The sequence below is a fragment of the Penaeus monodon genome, chromosome 22, assembly GCF_015228065.2.
Source record: "Penaeus monodon isolate SGIC_2016 chromosome 22, NSTDA_Pmon_1, whole genome shotgun sequence".
Lineage (NCBI taxonomy): Eukaryota > Metazoa > Arthropoda > Malacostraca > Decapoda > Penaeidae > Penaeus > Penaeus monodon.
The window spans coordinates 23,439,416-23,440,139 of NC_051407.1; the positions used below are offsets into that span (position 1 = coordinate 23,439,416).

The window sequence follows — 724 nt, forward strand, 5'->3', positions numbered from 1 at the left end:
CTATCTGTGTTTCACAATTACTTTATACGCTATTTTAAGAAAATATTTGCGGATATATTATCGGTCATAACGATAGATAATCAGTAAATCTGTAGCCTTAAACTGTAAAATCCTTTGTATTTCAGGCAGCTCAAAGAAGACCGATATTGAATAAATCAAATTGCTATACTATAGCAATTTAATTTTGTATTTAGCGCAAAAAGCACGAGATGGCAATACTAAAGTACAAACAAAGATGGCCGACATTAGGCTTGAAGTCCCTGCCGAAAATTCTGTTTTAGAAGTACTTTATGATGGCACTGAACTATATCAACAGTAAGCATATAACTTATAGTATTCATAACTGTTTCGGGCAGTCATTTTTACTATAGAAATGGGAGTATATGCATTACGAACTCTCTTTGTTGTAAGCGGCTCTTCAAATCCCAACTGACAAGCCTAGGCGTTTTATGTTTTGATATGCTTAGATAATGCGGTGAAAGATGATTTCATGCTTGTTTCTGATTATATTGTTATAGAGAGCCCGCCTCGGTATTCAGATTTAAGGCAACTACACTAAAAAAGCGATATTAAAGTAAGGCTGTGTATTAATCACTAGACTGGAAAGATTGCAAATTGAACTTGTTCTGTGACTGCCTGTCATTTCAGTAGGTATAATTTCATTTTCACACAGCCATATGGTACAAGGTAAACTTTGCCTGTAATAATAATAATAAAAAAAAAA

General features: G+C 33.6%; 1 protein-coding gene across 1 annotated transcript in view; it reads left to right on the plus strand.

Moving 5' to 3' along the window:
• Positions 1-219: 219 nt before the first annotated feature.
• LOC119587592 (mediator of RNA polymerase II transcription subunit 17-like) overlaps positions 220-724 on the plus strand; it is a gene marked incomplete at its 3' end in the record, with an annotated part of 4,341 nt that continues 3,836 nt past the window's right edge. The window contains 1 exon segment of the mRNA XM_037936304.1: positions 220-315. Within this exon segment, the coding sequence (XP_037792232.1) occupies positions 236-315 (80 nt within the window).